The sequence below is a fragment of the Mandrillus leucophaeus genome, unplaced genomic scaffold, assembly GCF_000951045.1.
Source record: "Mandrillus leucophaeus isolate KB7577 unplaced genomic scaffold, Mleu.le_1.0 Scaffold91, whole genome shotgun sequence".
NCBI classification, from domain to species: domain Eukaryota; kingdom Metazoa; phylum Chordata; class Mammalia; order Primates; family Cercopithecidae; genus Mandrillus; species Mandrillus leucophaeus.
In genome coordinates, this window is record NW_012109919.1 from 1,320,841 (window position 1) to 1,339,371 (window position 18,531).

The window sequence follows — 18,531 nt, forward strand, 5'->3', positions numbered from 1 at the left end:
CGTTTCCAAAAACAGAATCTGAACTAGTTCATAATAAACCATTCACCTTTTATTTTTTGCTGAAGCGGTCAGAGCATCATCCCAGTCACCATTTATCTCTAATAACCACTTACTCCCTTCTTACACCTTTTCATCAGCTCTTTATTCTACACTCTGAGTATTTCCAAGAATTAGGATAACACTACTGCCCAACAAGATAGAGCTGGGGTTACCCAAATAAGCAACAGAAACTTTCCAGTGGGACTCCAGTGGGAGTCAAGTCAAGGGTCTCAAGTCCCCTCACCCTAAAGCATTGAATGTGAAGTTCAAGGAGCCTGTGTCTGAGGCCTAAGCACTTGCCCTGCATCACAACAGGCAGAAGACATAGAAGGCACGACAGCCGTCATCACTGCACAGCCACCAATATACCTCGAAGCCAACTAATCCTGCAAAACAAATTCCTCTCAAAATGGCAGTCTGTTAGGTCAAGTTTGGCTGTTTTATTAATTGCCTATCAATAGAAACGGCTTTGCTAGGCACACCTAGAAGTTCATCCCTCCTAATCACCCATCTCTGGCATCCAATGACTTTTCCAAAGAGCTTTTTTTTTTTCCTCTCAGCAAACAAGAAATATTTAGTGAGCTAAAGAAGTATTCTTCTGAGAAAATTATACATTCTCAGAATTCCATTCATAAGCAACTACTGGTCACAAAAGAATGGCCAGGGATGAGGCGGGGGTTGGAAGAGGAAGGGCAGGAGATCCAATGGATGGTGCCGCCTGGACAGTCCCTGAAGTGATAAAGAGTTAGAACCAGATACACACTTCTGCATTCAGCTGCTGTCTTTCCTTGTGAGTGGAAAAACACACTCAGTACCTTCTCTGCAACCTTGCTTAAAACCTGTTCTAAAGCTTCTTTGACACAGTTATTCAAAAGCTTCTAAAAGTAGTATTGACGTATCACAAAATAATCCAATCATTTCAAGTTCACTGAGGAAGAGAACAAAAATATATCCCTACATTCTATCTGAAGAATAGTCTAGGCACCTAATAATATCATCCACTTAGCAAAGCAGAAGGGGCCATTCAGAGGTCAAGAAATAGGAACGGAAACATTGTACTAGGTTACCACCCCAGGAACAAAGCTGGTCTTTTCTAGGACCTAAGGATATGACTAGTTTCCATTTGTCTCTGTATTACAACTAATACCTCTGGGAGGTGGGGGGGATCCTAATCCAAACACTAAGGCTGCCCAGGAAGTATTTCTAATAATATCAACCTTCGTCTTTCTTTTTTTGTACTGTAGGCTCTTTGCCTCCTGATCTTCTTTTACTTTGTTCCCCCTTTTTACTACTAAGCCCAACTCTTGGCCTCAGCAGCTGCTAAAACCCATCCAAGCACTTTGCATCTATCCGGAAATCCAGAATCGCAGCCTGGGTTCACAGATCTGCTGCCAAGGGCAGATGTATGCGCACTGCAGCTGGGCCCTCCTCCCCAGGGGCCCCATGGGCATAAGCAGCTCAGGGTGGGCCAGCCAGCCTCAGTCACACTGGCTGCCCTCAGCCCCACCTTCTGCATGAAGGGTGGCTAAGCTCCACGGGACACCCTGCATAAACCCCAGGAAGACCAACCTCACTAACTTCATCCAGGTCCCTTCATTAGGACTTGCAAAAACAAATTAGATGGAGCTCCACACTGGGGCAGTGGGTACAGCTTCTCTAAACAAGGCCATGGGTATCAAGCAACTGACAGTCCCTAAATACGCTGCCTCTGCTCCCATCCCACATGGATTCTGTGAAAAATGGCAGGAAGAAAGAAGAGAGGACTGGGTGCTTGTTTGTGACCAAGGCAAAGAAACAAAAAGCGACTTCTGTTCAATAATGAGATGAAACAGAAGCCTGGCTTCGGGCAGAGGCCTGGCATTCCTGCACAACATTTTCCCACCCACCTGATCCCCTTGAACGGAAGGAAGATCTAAGGGAGGACAGAGAGCCAGTGTTTGTTTCCTGCAATGGGGGTGAGAGGAGGAAAATGAAACTAAACAAAACAGGAGAAGAGGCTGGGTGGGAGAATAAAGTGATATGCACATACACAAACACACACGCACACGTGCACGTGCGCACACATATACTGCTAGCGCTACCAAAGAAGAGAATAAACAGGCACATGTTTCATCCTGGAGCAGATGGTTGGCTACCTATGTGAGACCTAAAGTTGTCATAAAAATGCCCATCTTTGTTATCTTTACCAATAACTGTGCCCACTCTAACCACTTTAATGTTCTCCATGGACACAGAGAGAGGCATTTCAAAGAGATAGTATTTAATGTCAGTATCATACAAGAATCTGTGGATATTTCTGAAATGCTCCCAAATACCAAACTTGCAAACAGAATAAATTCAGTTTGAGAATCAGATGAATAGATTACATATAACTAGTGGGACTCCACTGGCACCCCGATATAGACATATGTACCTCATTGAATGTTCTTTAAAGTTTATCTGGACAGACACAAGAATTTGAACAGTACAAATCAAATTAGCAAGAACCACACCTACAGTATGGCCTGCTATTTATGATAACTGAAATTCTACAATTTAGAAAAGCAATACAGAAGGACCATTTAAGATATGGTAGTGAACATACATACTCAATCCAGCTTAAGACTCAGAATTTTAGATGGTCTCAGAATGCAACTCTTAGATAGTTCAATTAAAAAAAAAAAATAGCAGCAGCTGCCACCATTTACCAAAAACCTACTATGTGCATGGAAACCCGTTAGATGCTTTCCAAATACTGTTCTATTCCTGTCTCACTGAAGGAAGGTGAGGCCTGGCAGCTTTGTCCTAGCACCAGATACCTGAGGCAAACAGATGGCACTATCTCAATGCATCGACGGTTCTTAAACCTTTGCATCTGATACCACTTGTCCACTCAGGAACGTGGTTTAAAAGAAATACATCCCATTCTGTACAAAATTATGTATTCTTGCAGATCTCACTGTTAATATGCCATGGGGAAAACAAACAGGGGAAAGCTGTACATCCACGTGTGGGGCCACCTAAACATCCTGAAGACCAGTCGCACTGAGGGTGAGGGCAGGCACAGGATGGTAGCTTCTACCCCCACGGACTCCACAATATTGTGAGAAACAGATGCTCAGGGATATCAAGGGTGAGGGCCTGGCCAGCCCCATGATACCCTGAAAACCTAAGAACAGCTGCCAAGCTGACCCTGCAGAAGAAGTGATCTAACCTGGATGGTCACCCTTCCCGATCTAAGACTCGCCCTTTCCACTGGCCCCAGAGCCCTTATTCCTCCTTGACTTGAAAAGACAACTGTCCCCTATAAGCCCTCACACCTCCTACCAAGCTCCAAGGACTGTTCTGTTCTTCTGCCTACTCCCGCAATGCAGTTCAAACGGTTACCAGGGCTCTGCAGTGAGCTATTTTTCCAAAGACAGAAAAGCAACGCTGTGTGCAATCAGACGAAACTCCAGCTCTCATTATAACATCCAGCTTAAAGCCATATGTTAGCCAGTGGCAGGTATAAACTAGAACCCAGAATGGTCTAGATTTTGGGTTTCTACTTGGGGTTCTTTCTTCCATATAAATGATCTCTAAATTTCTTAAACCCTGATTCCCAACTTATACATGATGATCAGTGTGCCATTTGATGAGTTATGAACATTTTAAATGCTGCATACCTTGCCTGTATATACTAGGATGAAAGAGGAGAGAGGGAGAGAGAGAGACAGCAAGCAACACGAACACACAGGCAGATCAGGAAGCAAGAAATCTTCTCAGCGCAGACCACGAAAACCCCTCGGTAACTTACTCAATTTTAGAGTTTGAGGAAATGGCACAGGTAGTCCGATGCAAGCCCCCTGAGTTCAAAGAAAGGAAATGGAAGGACAGGGCAGACAGATGACTTGGCAACCATCCCTGGGAATGGCAATGCTGGACCCAGCTGTCCCTGTCCCCCACCAGCCTCATATGCCCAAGTCCCATGCACCCCTGGGGCTGCCATGCTGGCTGCCGAGCCATGGGCGCTGGTTTGGAGGCGAACTTCTTCAAGGAAAGCAGCTTCTTATCCCCCAGAAGTTCTGCCGATCATCTGTGCACTTTGGTTTTTACTTAAAATGTGATTTAACCAGCCTGCTCTACTTAATACTGCCTGTGCCACAGACAGAAAAATCCCATCTCCCACCCAGCAGCCTCCCTGGAACGAACACCTTGGCTGTCTCTCGCTACCTCCAAGTCAGGGGAACGCTGCAACTAGGATGGTGCTCAGAGACCCCACCTTTTATAGCCAGAGTCCCTGATTCACACCATATGCCCAAAGGAGGCGTGTTTCTAAGTGATGCTTCCAACTTCACCACCAGCCAAACTTAACTTTTGAACCACCCTATACACGCAAGTTGAGCAAGGCAATTCAGGACAAGATTAACCACGGGCCCACACGCTCCACGTCATCCCCACTCTGCCGAGAATGTCACACTGGCATACACATGAGGAAAGCAAGACAGAGGTATTAACACAACAAAGAGGCTTTTCAAGCACAGGAAGAAACCAGAACGATTGTACAAATAGGTTTAACTGGTGAGAGCTGAAGGGGCTCCAGATATTTTCCAAATACCTGGCATTGCAAAAATCACTCCAAGACAGTCATTCTGAAAGCTTTTGGTCTCTTAGATGAGATCCCTATTAAAAACTTCTGAAGGGGGCCCAGGATAGTGACACCATCATTACATGACAATTAGCCAAAAGCAAAGTCTTTGAGGCACAAGGCACACGTCCCAAGAAAGGAGGTGGGCTAAGCCAGGTCCCAGGGAACTTGGACACAAACTGCTTCACCATCTTGGCAACAGGGGTCGGCAAACAGGCAGAACAAAATGTGAGCTCCACGCCTGACTAAAAAAGGCATTGCAATGAGGCCTGGGGGCATGTGACCCCCTTCTAAATAAAGATCACCCCTACACTGGGAGCAGCTGACCAGAGCAGAGGCCTTCCAGGATAACCGAGACAAGTTCCTACCAACAACACAAAGCCAGATACCCCTCTCCTGGCTGCCTTCTCCCCTTCAGGGTCCACAAGCCCCTCCCAAGGGTCCACCTGAAAATGCAGGCCTGTGTCATGATCGTCTTAGCAGTCTGGGGAACAATGGCCTGCAGGAGACCGGCGCAGACCACACGGTGCTTAATAGAAACATCTCAGCTCTTCACAAGTAGCTTAAGTTAAAAAAAAAAAGTTAAGATGAAATACCACACATCACATGAGTGAAGTTTCACTACAAAGACAATGTGTCCCTCTTCCCGCCATCCAGCAAGTGACTTACACATTCTTTTTTTTATTATTTTCCTTTCTCAAAGCTAGCCATAAAACTTAAAGTTACAAATTCTTTCTTTTTTTTTTTTTCCCAGACAGGATTTCATTCTGTCACCCAGGCTGAAGTGCAGCGGCACAACCACAGCTCACTGCAACCGCCGTCTCCCCAGGCTCAGGCGATCCTCCCATCTCAGCCTCCCAAAATGCTGGGACTACAGGCACACGCCTCCACAACCAGCTAATTATTTAAATTTTTTTACATGAACAAGGTCTCACCATGTTGCCCAAGCCAGTCTTGAACTCCTGAACTCAAGCGATCCTCCTGCCTCAGGCTCCCAAAATGCTAGGATTACAGGTGTGAACCACTGCTCCCAGCCTTAAATTTACACATTCTTAAACAGGTCCTCCACCTTGATCTAGCAGGTCAGCCATACCAACCTACATAGGAAAATGAGGGAAAGACAGTGCCTCTACTCCACAAGACAACACTGCCCTTATGAGCAGTGGCTGATAAACAAGAATATAAGAATATGTAGGGGGGAAAAAGTACACTTTTTTTTTTTAAACTACAACCTGCCTTCATTTTAAGTCAGTGAGATGCCATCAGTGAGATGGCAGTAAAATGTTTTCCTTTTGTCAATAAAAACAGCCATTTACTGCCTTCTCAAAGGCTCCAATCTGCTATTTTCCTGGTTTCTCATTTTGAGGGCAACAGGAAATGCAACAAACTCCAGGACTGCTGCTCCCAGTCAATGCCCTTCTAATTGAAATGAGGCTGCCCCAACAGCTAAGCCAGGTTCCAACACAGCCCGGCCCTGCCTTCCCGGATTTCCTGGCAAAGCCTAGGCCTTCTCACACGCACTCAGGGTGACCTGAGTAGACCACAGGCTATTCATCCCAATGGGTTAAAAAGTACTTGGAGACTTGGTTGCAGTAAGGTCTTAGGTTTTGTTGGGGGTTTTTTGTGGGAAGGTGGGCATCTGCACCTGAAATGAAATACCAGAAAGGCTCCATGGCAAGCAAACAACAGGCACTTAGGCAAATTCACCGGGAAGTAAGAAAACCACAGGCACTCAGGAGGATTCACCTCTGTCCCTCCCAGCACAGAACTGGCCTTCAGCATAACTGCCTTACAAAGTCATGAATGGCTTCACGCGCCAAGCTTCAACCTTTCAGACAATTTCCATACTACTCCATCATCTTTGACCTGTAATCATCCCGACAATGGCAGGAAAGAAAAGAGCTACCCACCATAGTGGTCCTCTCTTTCAACTAAGAGTTGCAGATGATTTTGGTCAGTACTCCTCAGCAGCAATGACAGCAACAATGACATGGTAAACATCTGCATTTCATAATCCTGGCACAACTGGCTCACTGAAGACTGCCACAATATGCTACTCTCGCTCAAGGGGAAAATGTATCTTCCTAACAATGAACCCTTCACAAAGCAGACGTAGTGCTTGCCCTTGGGGTGACAGCATACACTGGAGGATATACCCAGAATTTACAGTGGGGCACAAAGTGTCCCGTCAGGTGCTGGGAGACAGGCCTCCTGAAATCTGCAGAGCCCTTACATCCTTGAGAGGAAAAGGCAAGGCTAGAGTTCAGCCAGGTGAGCCGTGCCGGCTGGTCAGCATGGGAGAGCACCACGGGGGCCAAGGACTCGGCAGGCAGGCGGGAGGGAGTGGCACATGGAGTGTGGCATGTTGTCATGGGGTAGCTGTTGACCACTCAGGAGCTTCACGCTGTACCACATGCCTATCCTATAGGGACTTGCTACAGGATTTCAGGTAGGGAAGCACATCAGTCCAAAGTGCACACTGGATGGCCGGGCGCAGTGGCTCATGCCTGTAATCCCAGCACACCGGGAGGCCAAGACAGGTGGATCGCCTGAGGTCAGGAGTTCGAGACCAGCCTGGTCAACATGGTGAAACACCGTCTCTACTAAAAATACAAAAATTAGCTGGGTGTGGTGGCACGGTAATCCTAGCTACTCAGGAGGCTAAGGCAGTAGAATCACTTGAACCTGGGAGCCGGAGGTTGCAATGAGCCAAGATCGCACTACTGCATTCCAGCCTGGGTGACAGAGCGAGATTCTTTCTTCAAAAAAAAAAAAAAAGCATACTGGAAAGCTCCCCAGTGCTCAGTGGAACCACAGGGCACAAAGCAGAGAGAGGCTATGTCAATGCTGTAAGGGGGAGGAGCAGAGGAGGGCAGCTGAAGCAGCATTTCCATTCCATTCAGGAGGGAAAAGGCCTGGTGTGCAACTGGAGAAGGAAGTGTCCAAAGGACACTCACATTCCTGACATAAGAATCAGGGGAACAAGAGTGTGGCCCACTGAAGAGGGAACAGAAAAGAAAAAAAATAGGCAAAAGTGAGGAAACAGGGAAGACCATCAGACGCTGTAGTGAAATGCTCATGGTGGTCTGATATGAATGACAGGTCCTGGGCTCAAAAGGGTTCTGGGCTGGAGATATTTGGAAGTTTAGGTGGAAACAGGAGGCAATGAAGTTACCAGTGGATGAGATGAGAACAAGGAAAGTGAAAAGAGAGCCCAGGATAGAACTCCAGCCATGCTATGATCTGAATGTTTACGTCCCCTCAAAATTCTTATGTTGAAACCTAATCCCCAATGTGATGGCTCTGGGAGGTGATTAGGTCATGAGGGTGGAGCCCTCACAAATGGGATTAGTGCCCTTTAAAAAAGAGGCCAGAAAAAAAAAACCCTCACCCCTTCCAGCATGTGAAGACAGTGAAAAGGTGCTGTCTGTGAACCAGAGCGTGGGCCCTCCCCAGACAGTTAATCTGGTAAGCACCTTGAACTTGGACTTCCAGCCTCCAGAACTGTGAGCAGTATTTCTGTTGTGTGTAAGCCACTCAGGGTATGGGATTTTGTTACAGCAGCCTGAATGGACTACGTCAGGGGACCACCATTAAAAGCCAGACTGAGGGAAGGGAGACAGAGAAGCAGCAGCTGTGGGGGCAGGAAGAGACTCATAAGAGGGTGGTGTCAGAAGACAAGGGAAGAGGAATTAACCACACCACATGTCAGGGGATGGCACACAACTATGTTCTTACTGAAAGGAAAGTGCTGTACACAGTTCTTTAAGGGTCAATCGCCCTTTAGGAATGACTCAAAAATGTATAAAATCCACTCCCAAATCCAAAAAGAACTGAGAAATACAGAAGTGTGCAGAGAAACCACAGAGGGATCATGTCCATAGTGGGAGTAGAGTCTACTACGCTGCCAGGCACTGCAGAGTCATGGCACAGAAGAAGTTTAAAGGACAGTGCCAAGTGAAAACTGTGCATCAGCATGACAAAATCAAGTAGGCTCAACGATTTCACACACACCCTTGACATGTTTCTCCAGATGTTCTCCTTAGTTCTACAGCCAGCCAACGGAAGATTAACTGAATGGGACTCTTCTGTGCTTAATCTTTTCAAATGGCCATCTTAACACTTATGTTGAACTCAAGGTAGCCATTCTGCCTGGACTCTCAATGCCCTACACGGAGCTCCCCAAATGATTCCTAAGGGTTCTGGCTGGAGAGGTGCAGGCTGTCAGTACTGCAGTGACCACTCAGCCAAAAAGATGATGAGGGGAAGAACTCCTGCTGTTAAAAGAAATGCTCTCAAGCAGCTTACCAACACAGAATGCAAGTCACATCTGTAATTTCAAATTTTCAAGTAGCCACATTAAGAATTAAAAAGAGTTGGGCATGGTGGCTCATGCCTGTAAACCCAGTACTTTGGGAGGTTGAGGCAGGCGGATCATCGGAGATCAGGAGTTTGAGACCAGCCTGGCCAACATGGTGGTGAAACCCCGTCTCTAGTAAAAATACAAAAATTAGACGGGCATGGTGGCACATGCTTGTAATTCCAGCTACTCAGGAGGCTGAGGCAGGAGAATCACTTGAACCCAGGAGGCAGAGGTTGCAGTGAGCCGAGATCGCGCCACTGCACTCCAGCCTGGATGACAAGAACGAAATTCCATCTCAAAAAAAAAAAAAAAAAATAGAATTAAAAAGAAACAGGCAGCTGAAATTTATCTTAAGAACACATTTTACTTTAATATATCCAAAATGTTATATTTCAACATGTAATCAACATAGAAATTATTAATGAAATGGTGTACAGGGTTTTTCCTATATGTCTTGGAAATCTAGTGTATATTTTACACCTAAAGCAGTCCCAATTTGGACAAGCCACAGTTCAAGTACTCAATAAGCCATGTGGCTTACTCAATAAGCCGCTACCACACTGGACAATGCAGGTCTAAATGGAATCTATGCAAACCAAGAGAAAGTTCTGATTCAACTAGAAAATCTCCAAGAAATATGCCCATGCCTGAGTTTTCAGGACAAGAAGAAGGGAAGTAAATTTCCCTGAAAGCAGTTATGAATTTTATGTAAGTACTCCATTGTGAAATCACAACGAACATCAGCAGGGCTGGGATGGTCAAGAAGGCTGCAGGACATGGCCTTGGGGAAGCAGGTGACCAACCAACAGGTGTTATCAAGGTGTCTGTCACCAGCAGAGCCCAACTTCTAACCATCATTACCTTTCCACGGTGCTTCTCCTTTATCCTTTTCATCTTCCAACAGCCCTATGAGGAAGGCAGGCCTTACCCCATTCCACATATGAAGAAACCGAAGCCCAGGCAATTTAAATAACTTGCTCATTTCTAGTTGCCCCTCTTAGACTTGGATCCAGAATGCAGGCCTCACCCCTATTCCAGGGGTCTTCAATAAGTAGCTGATCAGAAACAGCCGAAAACCCATGGCAAGCCCAAAGTAACTACCTACCTAGTTCCTGAACAACTCCCCACTTAATGACGTTTCATACGGCACGTCCCTTCTGTAAAGAGCTTATGAGTTTTCAAAACATCCTCATGCCCATATATGATCACCGCTAAGGGATGTACTGACTGCCCTAGAAATAGTCTATAAAAGCCCAACTACAGCCCAGAGGGGCTGGCTCATCCAAGGTCATTCCTGGCCCTCATCACTACGTTCAACATCTCTCTTCTACTCCATGCTGCCTCCCTTGATAACACCTTTTACTTTTCAGATAAAAGTTTTAAATGTCAAGGTTATTTAAAAAACATTATTTTGTTGTTTTCTCAAACCAGTGGGTAACTTAATGATAAGGCAGTTTTAATCAATCACACAAGTGACTTTACCACCCTCCAACTCTGGCCAACCTTAAAGTGGCCTGACTGCATTCTCAGAGCTCTACGAGGTACTGGCTGCAGCCAGTGGGACCCCTGCCCTTACTAATCAATGTTCACATACACACTGATCCAATTCTGCAGAGTATAAAAGTGTGTGGCAGATCAGGGTACACAGATCCTTTTCCTTCCTCGGGCCTGGCTGAAGGGGAACTGAAGTAAGGGCTACCTCTGAGGTCTGGCCTTGATTTTACACACTTTACCTCCGTGGGGTCTCACCTTTTATTTATTTTAGGCAAGTCTAACAATTTGGGGTTTCTTGGCTCTTTGTAACTGTAGAACATGGGTTCCTTGCATATTTAACTGGGCCAACACTTAAATAATAGCTATTTATAGCTAACACATTGACTTCCAACTAGTGAGGAAAAGCTTCCTAGCCAATATATGTAAATATTGCTGAATGCAATAAGGTGAAGGCTCAGCGTCACATTTTAATACCAAACAGCCTGGCTCTCAAGGAATTGATCACATGAAGGCAAGAGCTCAGTTATTCTCAAGGGAAAATAAGCATATTGCAGATAAATATACAAGAACTTCAAAATACCACTCTCTGACCCCTAGAGCAATAAACACTTTGCAAACTTCCTTCACTTGTGAATTCTTAAGATTTTCACAACTGTTCAGTAAACAGGTATAAAAGAACAAAAACAGAATGCCAGAGATTTAAAAATGCACCCTGCTACACAGCTAACTGCAAGTACAGCTTGAACCTGGGACTTGTGGAAATGGGTCCAGAGGTCTCCCACCTGGGCCAGGTGCTCTGACATAACCAGGACACCTGAGCATCATAACATCATCACTAGGACCCAAGGATTGCTTTCACAGGATATGAGTGAGTGCTTTACTTTCCCTTTAGTTAACCATATTCCAAGTCCATTCAAACTAAGGAAGTCATGCAGAACAAAAAATACCACTTTGCACAAAGGATGAAAGAGCTGACACATAAGCAGCCCCCAGCTGTCAAGGCTCAGGGACTTCCAAGCACACCAGGTCACCTTTTCTCATCAGGAATTCAAAGCTGAAGGTCAGCAAGTTTCTAGCCCAGGAGTGTGGTGGATTATTTCTAACATGTGATTTGAATAGTCTTGACAGCAGCCATGATGGCCTCCAGCCATGCCACAGTCCCGCAATCCAAGAGTCCCAGATGCAAAGGAAAGCCAACCAAGACCCCCGCTGGGAACCACTTCCGCACAGCAGGCGTGCCACGTCCTAAATGCAACACGACTGCACCCTGCCCAGTGGAACTTGTGCATTCAGAAGAGAAGGGAGGTCAAGGAGGAGAAGGAGAGAAGAGAGAGAAGCAGAGAGAAAGCAGCAGTCAGCATCATTCTTACTTTTCTGGCAGCGGTTTGTGGTCCAGCAGCGGTAGTTGTACTCATTGTTGATGGTGGTCTTCTCGCACATCGGCTTCTCCTCCATGGTCCCCGGACACAGGTCCCCGCATTCCTTTGGGGGCTTATTCCCCACAATGTAGTTATTGGACACTGCATCCAGGATCAGGGACCAGTCCACAGTGGAGAGGTAACAGAGGTCAGCATTTTTCTCAATCCTGATGGCCCCCCGAGTAATGTTCCTCAGGTTGTAAAGCCCAATATCCTTGAGATTGGTCATCTCAAAGATGACCAGGGCGTAGTTGTAGAAGAGTTTCCAGCCGCGGATTACCGTGAGGTTGGGGAACAGGTCTCCGAGGCTCTCTAGGCCAGCCACTCGGAACAACAGCAAGTACTCGGTGATGACCGTGAGCTTGGGGAAGCGGTAGCTGCGGTAGTCCTCGGCCTTGGAGATGAGCAGGATGTGGAGGTAGCCCTCGATCACCGTGCAGTTCTCCAGGCGCTTCAGCTGCTGATAGTCGTTGCGGATGTCGATGCCCGGCCCACAGACTGAAGGGAGACAAGAGGGTAAACGTCTCAGTTACAAGGAAATAATTTTTAAAACTATTTTTCCAACAATAATACAGTTGGTTTTTAGGAATCCTGTATTATTATTAAAGAAATAAGGTTTGGCCAGGTGTGGTGGCTCACGCCTGTAATCCCAGCACTTTAGGAGACCGAGGCGGGCGGATCACTAGGTCAGGAGATTGAGACCATCCTGGTTAACACAGTGAAACCCCATCTCTACTAAAAATACAAAAAATTAGCCGGGCATGGTGGCGGGCACCTGTAGTCCCAGCTACTCGGGAGGCTGAGGCAGGAGAATGGCGTGAACCCAGGAGGCAGAGCATGCAGTGAGCCGAGATTGCGCCACTGCACTCCAGCCTGGGCGACAGAGCGAGACTCCGTCTCAAAAAAAAAAAAAAAAAGAAAAAAGAAATAAGGTTCAATCGTTCACGGCAAAGCTGTGGGTTGCAGACTGACAGTCTAGGTGGCTAACCAGTTAGCTGACATTCATTCTGGGACAGACTGTGCAGCACACACCAACCGACTATGGGAGAGGCCATCCCCGTCAACCTTGCAAACTAAAACTTACAGCCCAGGGGCACACAGAGGGACACGCGAAAGTTAAATCTGCAACCCAGGCCAGCCCGACTCCACCACTGCACACTCCTGGTCCCTTCTGCAGAGTGTCAGTTGCCAAGGCCTGAGCAACAGCTCAGCAGCCAACTATCAATAACTTACTACTGCACCCTGCCTGAAGGGTACAAGGCAATCAGTCTACTCTATACTGGAAAACTGTCACTGTGACCTGGAAAGTGGGGACTCCAAAACGCATATTCGACATGAGCCGGGTAGACTGTGTTCTCCCCGTATCTGCATTAATGTAAACATAAAGGATAACCTAAGATTAAAAACATGATTTTTTTATGAATAAAAGAAGCATAAATTCCAACTTTGAGTTTTATTGATCAAGAAAGCATGCTTCCTACAGAGAGTTTAGAGGTAATAACAACAACAAAAAAAAACAGTAAAAATCATCAACGATCTCAATATTCCAAGATAAACAATGTTAACACTATGCCAATTATCCACTCTCTATAAATGAAGGCAAGTGAAATCAGACAAAAATATGACATTTGTAAACACACTTCCTTCACTTAATATTCTACTAAGTCAATACATGTCCTTCTACATCATCATTTTAAGGGGACAGTAATTCCAGGGTATGAATACACACCATGAGGCTTTTTTTTTTTTTTAACCAATCCCTTATTGTTGGACATTTAGGTTAGCTCCTGTTTTGCACATTATAAACAACACTCCAGTGAACATTCTTGGCAGATACCCAAGACTATTTTCTTAGGATAAATCCCTAGAAGTAGAATTGCTGGGCCAATGCATTTGTAGATTTTAAAGGCTTTTCATAAAATGGCCTCAGTACTGGATGACTTATTTTCTAAATTCCAGGCACAGACACACACCAAGAAAACTTTTTGTTATAACCTTTTTTAGGATTTAATAATCCCCAAGTCCACCATTAAAGCTTCTCAGATAGAGTGAAGTTTTCTGATGGATGTAATTAATTTGGGAAGCACCCAACGTGTATGACACCAAGAGAAATGCTAACAGGCAGTGCCCTGACCTCTGAGGAGGCTCATGGTAAAGGCAAGGGGCTAATATCCATGAGGAACAATTGTCACATGAGGCAGGTGGTCAGCGGTGTGCACACAGCAAGTCCACTCTAGATGTGAATGGAATTAAGCAGGACAGACAAGAGGTGGTGTCCAAGCTTCGTGCCACTGTGCTGAGGGAAGCTCTCGGCTTCCCTGATTCCACACTGCTCTGCCTTCTACCTTGCCTCTAAATGTTGGTTGCTATCCTCAACCATTTCCTCTGTCACCTCATCCACACAAGTGGCTTCCTGTGCCACTCATACTCTAGATGATGATCAAATTCATGTCACTAGTCCAGACTCTTCTGAGCTCTAATGTATATATCCATCTGAGTATATCCACTGAGGTGTCTAATAACTCATTCATTCCCCCACAAAATCCACCTTCCAAGCTTCTAAACTGTAGTACTCTCATTCTGAGTTGCTCATGTTAAAAATCAAAGAGTCATTCCTGATTCTTCTCTCCTCTCACACCTCACATATTTAGTCCAGCAATAGACCTCAGGGTTCAAGCTCCCAAGCCTATGAGAATCTTGGTTGCTCTTCCCACAAGGCCGTCCCACCTCATTCCTCCCTGAGCAGCACACTGTTCCTCGACAACCCCACACACTTCCCTCCCAAAGTACACCACTCTCTGCAGGACATGGCTCTGGCCTTTCTTCTCATGATCTCTCTCATCACTACCAACACAATGGCAGATCCAGTTGGTTCACTATTATATCCCCAGTGCCTAAAACAGTACTTGGTGTGCTAAAACAGTACTTGGTGTGCCTAAAACAGTACTTGGATGCATCACATGGGACACATGCAGAATGAGTGAACTTCATCATTCATTCAGTGTCTGTGTGTCTCCACTACTTTAGCTCTGATCTGAGCCACCATCATCTCCAGCTTGGCCTAAAGCAACATATTCCCCATGATCCAGCCTCCCCACGGTCCATCCCTGTCCCAACACCATCCCACAAGACTCCACAGGAGTCGCCAACCTCCAACACACTGAGCTCCTCCTCTGCTCATACCCTGCTGCCCACAGTGCTTCTGCTCCTTCAGGAGGTTGCCCCATTCTCTCACCATGTGAGTCTCCACTCAAACGTCACCTCCTCAGAGCTTGGCCTAAACACCTTACCTTCAACTATTCCCCCAACTGTCCCACAACTCCTCCCTCCCTACCTCTCATTTCTCTTCTCACTTCTCTAAAAGCTCATTTTATATAATATTTTAATAATCTTGTGCATGAAACAAAGTTTGTGTACAATGAACCATTTTATTACCCTTTGTGGAGGTGTTTGAGGGAATCTGGGCATGTGTGGAAAAGACACATCACATCTGAAGGGGGCCAGGAGGGTCTTTTTTCCCTTGGGGACACTAAATTAACTGTGGGTCGTGCGCCTGAGTTTTGACTGTGACCCGTCACATGAGGTGAGGTGTGGAATTTTCCACTTGTGGTATCATGTCAGTGCTCCAAAAGCTGAAACTTTTGGAGCATTTTGGATTTTGGATTTTTGGATTAGAGATACTCAATCTGTATAAAGTGTTAGGCATCTATTTACTTGTTATTTCCAACAGATCACAAAATTCAGTACCTAGTGGAAGAATATGAAGACATAGACTGAAGCAAGCTGAACTTCATACTGCAATCAAACTGCAGACAGGAGGAAAGAATCTGCTTCACTTTGCCATCTGGCCCCCCTTCCACAGCCAGTGTTGACCACTAGTTAAGAGACGCCACGCTACAGAGCTGGAACTGTGAATTTCCTTCAAATGAAAGGGCAGTCTCCATACTCGACACTTTTCCTCCCATTTACGAAGAAAAGAAAAAAAAAGCAGGAAGAAGTTACCCACTTATTCTGGAAGAAAAGACAAGCCCAAGCCACAGAGCATGAGGCAGGGCCTAGGAACCAGCTGTTTTGGATCCTATGACTGACACCATTGGTCTTCAGGATGTTCTGTGATAGAAACAGTGAAAAAGAAAACCAAGCTGGACCATGAATGATAGCAGCGTTCAGGAGGTGCAAGCCACAAACAGGAAAGAGAATAAAACATGCTCCACTGGTGCCATGAAATAATTCATGCACCGAGGGAGTACACAGTAAACACAGCACAGGAGGGAAAGACACACCCTTTGTGGCTACTCACTGATGATTAAAAGGAAAATGCAAAATACCCTTTCTCCCTTCTCAAAAGAACTGATATTGGCATGATCCAAAAACAAACCCAAAAACTTTAGGAATGTGAAATCCCAGGCAGCCCTGTAAAGAATAAGACAAGCAGGGAAGCAGAGAGAAGGGGTACAGCTGGAAGATGGGGACAGTGGGGCTTCCGCAAGTCCCCAAAGCCAGAGAATGGCAACAGCAGAACCAAAACAGATGGGGGTGCTGGGAGGCAGGGAAGGGAGTTGGGAGGGACAGGCAGGGGCTTGGTACCTGGGTAAAATTCACTTCTACAAAGATGTCATTTTATTTAATTGATTTTTAGACATGGTCTCACTCTGTCATCCAGGCTGGAGTGCTGCAGCACAATCATGGCTCAATGCAGCCTCAACCTCCTGGGCTCAAGCAATCCTTCCACCTCAGCTTCCCAAGTAGCTGGGACCACAGGGGTACACCGTAACACCTAGGGGGTTTTTTTGTGTTTGTTTTTTAATTTTTTGGCAGACAGAAGGTCTCCCTATGTTGCCCAGGCTGATCTCCAATTCCTGGGCTCAAGCAATCCTCCAGCCTCAGCCTCCAGAAGTGCTGGCATTACCACCACATCTGGCCAAAAGATGCCATTTTAAAGAAAGCCTAAAAAGTCAGGCACAGTGGTTCACACCTGTAGTCCCTGCATCTTGGGAGCCCAAGGCAGGTAGACTGCTTGAGGCCAAGAGTTTGAAACCCTATCTCTACTAAAAATACAAAAATTAGCCAGGGGTGGTGGTACACGCCTGTAATCCCAGCTACTTGGGTGGCTGAAGCACGAGAATCACTTGAACCCAGGAGGCAGACGTTGCAACGAGTCAAGATGACACCACTGCACTCCAGCCTGGGAGACATAGAGCAAGAGTCTGTCTCAAAAAATAATTAAAAAATTAAATTAAATTAAATTTTAAAATGAAGCCTTTCAGTTGAAATGAGCACTGTTAACAAAATACTCCTAGGTATTTTCTAAAGATCAAGAGGCAGAATGTCTGCTCTAAGAACTTAGGTGAATGGCTTATACAAGCTATACATATTTTGAAAACAAATCCCTAAGACCTAAATGTTAATATGAGAAGGGCTAATGAAAAGCATTTGGCTGAGAAAACTCCCCAAAGCTGTGTATCTAAGTATTTGGAAGAGCTACATGAGAGTTGTAACTTATATCTTAGACATAACCTTGTGGTCCTAGAAAAAGAAAAACAGCGTGACTCCCATGAGCCCGGAGTGCCCTTTACCAGCTCCTGCCCTCAGGCAGACACACCTCACCTCTAAATCTCATCTTCCTCACCTGCAAAACCAGCTGTCACTACCTACCCTATAGAAGCTGGCATAAGAATCAGGTAAGTGCTTCTGTGTTACTGCAAACAGTAATAACTTTTAATAGCTGTTATTAAGTAAATATTAATGGAAATACTGATCTATTTTGTTGCCCCAATGTAAATATTACTAATATACAACAAAGGAGGGTGGCATGAATTAGCAAAATTATTGATTATCCTTCTGTCAACAGTTCCATTAAAGAATGTTATAGTTACCCATTTAGCTAAAATGGATAACTATGTGATCCACTCTTCTTTAAAAATATGGGATAGGTTGGCTGGGCGCGGTGGCTCACGCCTGTAATCCCAGCACTTTGGGAGGCTGAGGCGGGCGGATCACGAGGTCAGGAGATCGAGACCATCCTGGCTAACATGGTGAAACCCCGTCTCTATTAAAAATACAGAAAAAAATTAGCCGGGTGTGGTGCACTCGGAAGGCTGAGGCAAGAGAATGGCGTGAAGCTGGGAGGCCGAGCTTGCAGTGAGCTGAGATCGTGCCACTGCACTCCAGCCTGGGTGAGAGTGAGACTCAGTTTCAAATAAAAAAAAAAAAGGAAAAAAAAAAAGAAAAAGAGGCCGGGCGCGGTGGCTCACGCCTGTAATCCCAGCACTTTGGGAGGCTGAGACGGGCGGATCACGAGGTCAGGAGATCAAGACCATCCTGGCTAACGTGGTGAAACCCCGTCTCTACTAAAAAATACAAAAAAACTAGCCGGGCGAGGTGGCGGGTGCCTGTAGTCCCGGCTACTTGGGAGGCTGAGGCAGGAGAATGGCGTAAACCCGGGAGGCGGAGCTTGCAGTGAGCTGAGATGCGGCCACTGCACCCCAGCCTGGGCAACAGAGCGAGACTCCGTCTCAAAAAAAAAAAAAAAAAAAAAAAAAAGAAAAAGAAAAAGAAAAAGAAAAGGGATAGGCTTAGCTTACAGTTGGAAATAAAAGACGTTGGGAAAC

The 18,531-nt window shown here is 45.8% G+C and overlaps 1 protein-coding gene across 1 annotated transcript in view; it reads right to left on the reverse strand.

Moving 5' to 3' along the window:
• Positions 1 to 12,975, reverse strand: part of IGF1R (insulin-like growth factor 1 receptor) — a 270,338-nt gene extending 257,363 nt beyond the window's left edge. Inside the window, exons 1-2 of the mRNA XM_011969828.1 lie at positions 12,957 to 12,975; positions 11,873 to 12,418 (exon numbers count right to left, since the gene is read on the reverse strand). Of these exons, the coding sequence (XP_011825218.1) occupies positions 11,873 to 12,418; positions 12,957 to 12,975 (565 nt within the window). The remainder of the gene's footprint in view (positions 1 to 11,872; positions 12,419 to 12,956) is intronic.
• Between the last annotated feature and the right edge of the window lie 5,556 nt (positions 12,976 to 18,531).